The sequence below is a fragment of the Gossypium arboreum genome, chromosome 2, assembly GCF_025698485.1.
Source record: "Gossypium arboreum isolate Shixiya-1 chromosome 2, ASM2569848v2, whole genome shotgun sequence".
NCBI classification, from domain to species: Eukaryota; Viridiplantae; Streptophyta; class Magnoliopsida; order Malvales; family Malvaceae; genus Gossypium; species Gossypium arboreum.
In genome coordinates this window covers 40,735,833-40,741,671 of record NC_069071.1, presented here as the reverse complement: position 1 = coordinate 40,741,671, position 5,839 = coordinate 40,735,833, and the positions used below count along the sequence as shown (strand labels likewise).

At 32.6% G+C, this 5,839-nt stretch overlaps 1 protein-coding gene across 3 annotated transcripts; it reads left to right on the top strand.

Annotated features, from left to right (window-relative positions):
- The first annotated feature begins 417 nt into the window (after window positions 1-417).
- LOC108467189 (calcium-dependent protein kinase 32) lies at window positions 418-4,591 on the top strand. 3 transcript variants are annotated; one of them, XM_053024787.1, is made up of 9 exons: window positions 427-580; window positions 991-1,558; window positions 1,859-1,982; window positions 2,101-2,244; window positions 2,504-2,656; window positions 2,781-2,896; window positions 3,008-3,175; window positions 3,488-3,718; window positions 4,077-4,591. In XM_053024787.1, exons 2-9 carry the CDS (start codon window positions 1,043-1,045, stop codon window positions 4,230-4,232), a joined length of 1,608 nt encoding a protein of 535 aa, XP_052880747.1. In that variant the 5' UTR covers window positions 427-580; window positions 991-1,042; the 3' UTR covers window positions 4,233-4,591. The 3 variants fall into 3 exon arrangements, with proteins under 3 accessions (XP_017623241.1, XP_052880747.1, XP_017623240.1); XM_017767752.2 differs by having other exon boundaries at window positions 418-1,558; window positions 4,069-4,591; XM_017767751.2 differs by having other exon boundaries at window positions 428-1,558.
- The last annotated feature ends 1,248 nt before the right edge of the window (window positions 4,592-5,839 follow it).

Genomic DNA, 5,839 nt, shown 5'->3' with positions numbered 1-5,839 from the left:
AAAATAATAATAATGGAGAATTGGACCATAACTTAACAAAAGAAATACACGTACAAGTAGTTTTGCATAGGTTACAATATGCTATATAAATCTTTATATTTTTAAAATTTTAAAATTCAGATTCAAATGTTAACATTGTTAAATTTATTAAACCTAAATCTTGAAATTTGAAAAATAAAGAGATTAGACTCTTGAAAATGAAAATTCATTAATTAAATTTTAAATTTTTAAAGATTATAAGTTGTTATGAGATATTTTAACTTTTGCATAATTTGTTTTTTTCCTGTTATTATAAGATAAACAAAAATCTACACAAAGCTTGACTTTGGTCTCCAGAAATCTGTTTCGGATTTTGTTAAGGATCTTTAAAAGGTAAATTTGAAGTTTAATATTAGGTAAATATTATTAATATCAAACGACTTTGCTAAACTAGAGTTGAAAGATTTGTTGAAGGGAGTAAGGGTAGTTTTGACTTTTCGTTGAGAAAAAAAACATTGAACAAAGAGAGGATTCTGAAGGAAGTATCTGAGAAATAGAACAACTTTGAACCTCTTCTCTCTCTTCCAAATCCCATGGTGAGGTTGGTTGGTGACTCTTTCTTCTTCTTCTACGGTTTTGAATATATATATGTATATATGTTTAAAAGAAAATCCTTCTTTATGTTTATATTTTTCACTCCTCAATTTTTCCTTCAGTTCGTTGCTTAATTTCCCATAAAAAAATTTTACCCAAATTTTATTTATTTATTTCTTCTTTTTTCTCCATTTGGTTCCTCAATTCAATTTTCTTGAAAATCCAGAAGCAAGGTTTCTATCTCTTTCTTGGAGAGCTTCTTTTATTTGTCTATTTGAAAAAAACAAGAGTTGTTAGATCTCAAAGCCTGGATCTTTGAAAGCAGAGCCTTCTTTTTCCTCCTTTTTTTGGTCTAAAAGTTCATCTTTTGATTTTCTTTTTGGCTGCTTTGGGTTTAAATTCAAAAACCAATTTCAGCAACAACAAGAAAAACCAGAAAAGATCTTAGATTAAGTTATTGGGTTATTTCATGGGAAATTGTTGTGCTACTCCATCAACAACAGCTTCTAATGAGAAGAAGGAGAAGAAAGGAAAAAAGAAGCAAAATCCATTTTCTCTTGATTATGGTCAACATGACCATGGCAACAGAGGCCATAAGCTCACTGTTCTAAATGATCCAACTGGGAGAGAGATTGAGCAAAGATATGAACTTGGGTGTGAGCTTGGGCGTGGTGAATTTGGGATCACATATCTTTGTACAGACAAAGAAACGGGGGATACTTTTGCGTGCAAATCAATATCAAAGAAGAAGCTAAGGACTGACGTTGACATTGAGGACGTAAGAAGGGAAGTTGAAATCATGAAGCATTTGCCTCACCACCCAAATATTGTTACCTTGAAGGATACTTACGAGGATGACAATTCAGTCCATTTGGTTATGGAGTTGTGTGAAGGTGGTGAGTTGTTTGATAGGATTGTTGCAAGAGGTCATTACACTGAGAGAGCTGCTGCAGCTGTCACCAAGACCATTGTTGAAGTTGTTCAGGTATTTTCTTTCCCTTATTTTTGTGTTTATTCCTATACCTTTTGGTTGATCTTGAATCTTCTCTTCTTATCTCATGAATGTACAAGTTTAGGGTTTCAAATGACTTGCTAAACTAGTTGCTTGAAGTGATTAAACTGAAATGCTACACAAAATTTTGGGTTTCAAATGCTTGCTTGGACCTAAAGTTTAGGGTGTTCAGTTCTGTTTAGATTCTCCATATTCTCCTAGTATGTGTACTTTGTTTCACTATGCCTTAAATTATGATCTTAAGTTAATATTTGTGCATTTTTGTTGTTGCAGATGTGCCACAAGCATGGTGTGATGCACAGAGATCTCAAACCTGAGAACTTTCTGTTTGCAAATAAAAAAGAGACAGCGGCATTGAAGTCGATTGACTTTGGTTTATCAGTGTTCTTTAAACCAGGTAATGCCATTTTACAAACATGATATCAAAAACTTTTTTTCCCTTTGGTTTAAGTTTTCACCTATTAGTTTCATCCTTCTATGTTGATCTATTGAAATTTGAATATTTCCCCTTGCAGGTGAAATATTTACCGAGATAGTTGGAAGCCCCTACTACATGGCTCCTGAGGTGCTGAAAAGAAATTATGGACCTGAAGTTGATGTTTGGAGTGCCGGTGTTATCCTTTACATCTTACTTTGTGGTGTCCCACCTTTCTGGGCAGGTTCGTATTGATTTATAGTTAAAGAATCGCTGTTCGAGTAATGAGAACTGTAATTAAGAACTGCAATGCTCCACCCCTTCCCAAATGAATTCATTTTTTACACAATTTTTCCTTCACTTTTGCAAATAGTCCTATTTCCACCATATGTGATAAATACTGATGGAATTTGATATGCCTTCCTTATATATTTTTGTTTGTTTCCATCTTACATTTTTATTCCATCTCTTTTTCCTCTCTAACTTTCCTTCTTTCTATGCAGAAACGGAACAAGGAGTTGCGCAAGCAATTATTCGCTCTGTTATAGATTTTAAGAGGGATCCTTGGCCTAAAGTTTCTGATAATGCAAAAGACCTTGTGAGGAAGATGCTCAATCCTGATCCTAAGCAACGACTTACAGCTCAGGAAGTACTAGGTAGGTTTTAGTTCTAATGATATAGGTTTTCTGTTGAAATTTTTAGTAGTTTCCAGTAAAAGTTTATTAGCAAAATTGTTTTGCTTTATGTGTGAATCCTAAATCAAATTGTTTCTTGCTTCAGATCATCCTTGGTTGCAAAATGCAAAGAAGGCTCCAAATGTTTCCTTGGGTGAGACCGTGAAGGCAAGGCTCAAGCAGTTCTCTGTAATGAACAAGCTCAAGAAAAGAGCTCTCAAGGTAATGCTTCTGGCTTTTTTGTTGGGCAATAGAACCTAAATAAAGTTTCCACTCATTGCTTGTTAACCTTTTTTCCCCAATTTTGCTTATCTGGAAATCTTGTATTGACAGGTAATAGCTGAGCATCTCTCTGTGGAGGAAGTTGCAGGCATAAAAGAGGGATTCCAATTGATGGATACTGCCAATAGAGGCAAGATTAACATTGATGAGTTAAGGGTTGGGTTGCATAAGCTTGGTCATACCATTCCTGATGCAGATCTTCAAATACTAATGGAAGCCGTAAGTTCTACCTAAGCTTGCATTATATTTTGTTTTGTCATTGATATTTGGCGGCACAGACATGTAAATGTGTAACCATTATGCTATCAGTTTCTTAGTGCAACTGTTCGCTCTTTTATCGAGCCAATATTCCACCCTAATCTAGTTTTATAGAAATCAATGGGTCAATATGATTTCTCTTATGTTTGCATCCATCTGTGGTCATTGTCATATCTCTTTTTAGAACTTTACATGTGCATTGTGAAGATTATCCAACTGTTTGCAAGAAGAGTAACTAACTAAAAATTTATTTTTTAATGTTTTTCTTCACAGGGCGATGTAGATAAAGATGGATATCTGGACTATGGAGAGTTTGTTGCCATTTCAGTTCACTTGAGAAAGATGGGCAATGACGAGCACCTTAAAAAGGCCTTTGAGTTTTTCGATCGAAACCAAAGTGGTTATATTGAGATTGAGGAACTAAGAGATGCCTTATCCGACGAAGTTGAAACAAACAGTGAAGAAGTCATTAGCGCCATCATGCATGATGTGGACACAGACAAGGTTAGACGGATTTTCCCTTTTTTGCTCCCTTACCTTGGCATGTTTTTTTTTCTCCGAGATGTTCATATTCCTATCACATCTCAAGTAGGATAAATACTGAATAAGCCCGAAACTCAGTTTAAGCTTGTAGCTTTTAAACCGGGAAGCAAAATGAGAAAACAACCATAATCTCTCTCCTGAATCCATGATTTCATTTAATCTTAACATACTTGATGCTGTGAATCATTGCGGGAAGAAGTTGAAAACATATCATTGTCACTTTAAAGCTTTTATTAATTTTTCTGAAACCCGAGCAGTGTAAATTCATTCCCATGCATATGAAACCATGCTGAAAGTATATTTGATGGAAGTACTGCAGGATGGGAGAATAAGTTATGACGAGTTTGCAGTGATGATGAAGGCTGGTACGGATTGGAGAAAAGCTTCAAGGCAATATTCTCGAGAGAGGTTCAACAATCTGAGTCTGAAATTGATGATGGATGGATCATTGCAAATGAACAGTGAGCCCAGATGACCAAACACCATTGACAAAGTTCTACTAATGAAAAATGGCTGTTGATTTCAGTGTTACTTTTAGCTGTTTTTTTTTTCTTCTTTTGGGTCTAAAAGAAAAATCCTTATTCATACCCTTAATTAGGGTTTATTAGGATTGAGCCATGCCAAGGGTGGTTCATGCGTTGGAAATTGCAATTTGTTTTTGCTTGTTTTATGTACTTAGATTTGGGTTCAGAGTGTTTGGAAATGGATATATGATTTATATGGGTATATTATATATTAATACAATTTAGATTGATGTAGAACCATAGCTGATGCTATGATAGATGTTCTTCTTTTTTTTTCTTTTTAACCGAAAAGGCTGACACTTACTTGAAATTGTATTTCAGATATGTGTTAGGTGTGCTGGTAATGGTCCCAATTATCTCAAATCGATGTCCAATGAGTTAAAAACTGTGTACTATTATTTTGTCAAATCATATTTAGAGAATAAAAATCTTAACAAAAATATGAATTTGGATTTATAAAATTTTAAGTCTAGATTAAATTCGTTTTAAAGTAAAATCTAAAGTAACTAAACTTTCATTTATCTCATAATCTGCATTAGCTTGAACTGTCCAAGAACTCAGCGGACTAGGCCCATCCCAAATTAGAATATTTAAATATTTTTAAAATTAAATCTAATTATAAAAAATGTATGTTTAAGTTTTTATTAATATTTTATATAGTAACGAGCTTTTGAAACTGGCCTAAGCTTATTTTTCTGAACCTAGTTCTGACTCGGGCTTTTGTCTCCCCTTTTTATCAATCTAAACCCAAGCCCTCCTTTATTTCTTCTGTTGCCACCTCCGTTTCCCGCCTCCATCTCACTCACGAGCCACCCCTATCAAGATAACCAAATTATATTCTAGTTTCTTGATAAAAAGGTCCAAATAAACTTAAATGATTTTGTTTTTGATAAAAAAACAAAACAATACATCAACTATGATTTAATGTGTAATCATATGCATAAACTTTGATTTTGTGCAATTCTATACATAAAATTTTGATTTGATCTAATTTTTATAAATTATTAACACAATTATTGATATATTATTTTATATTTATATATAGCATACATAAGTATAATTATATTTATCTAATATAAAAATGAATTGATGTATTTATTTTAAAATGTATATGATTATCAAAATTAAAGTTTCAAGTATATATTTGAACTACAATTAAAGTTTCACGTTTATAATTGCAACAAATTAAAATTCATGTATACAAATTACATATTATGTTGGAAAATATGGACATCACAATATATAGTAAGGGTAATTACATGTTATTATTTACTCTCATGATAGGTTAGTCCAAATTAAAAGTGATCTAATTTGGTTAATACTTATTGGGCTTTAATTATTAAATAAAATATAGATAAAATATGTGTAGATACTCTAGTAATTAAGTTTTAATTAATTTCTAATTAATGATGGGCTAATTAGGAATTAAGGCTAATGTGCCAAAGTTATATATATTAGGGTTATGATCCCCAAATTATATACAAGCTAACTTTTCTAATATCCCATCTTTAGAAAAGAGATAGTCACATTCTATAGATTACTTGTGTGCTAATTTGGA

What these genes read in the sequence shown, in the direction of transcription:
- LOC108467189 (XM_053024787.1), top strand. Translation starts at nt 1,043, where the DNA reads ATGGGAAATTGTTGTGCTACTCCATCAACAACAGCTTCTAATGAGAAG. An exon ending in TGTCCCACCTTTCTGGGCAG is followed by an intron (nt 2,245 to 2,503) that starts GTTCGTATTGAT and finishes CTTTCTATGCAG; the next exon opens with AAACGGAACAAGGAGTTGCG. An exon ending in TACAGCTCAGGAAGTACTAG is followed by an intron (nt 2,657 to 2,780) that starts GTAGGTTTTAGT and finishes TTCTTGCTTCAG; the next exon opens with ATCATCCTTGGTTGCAAAAT.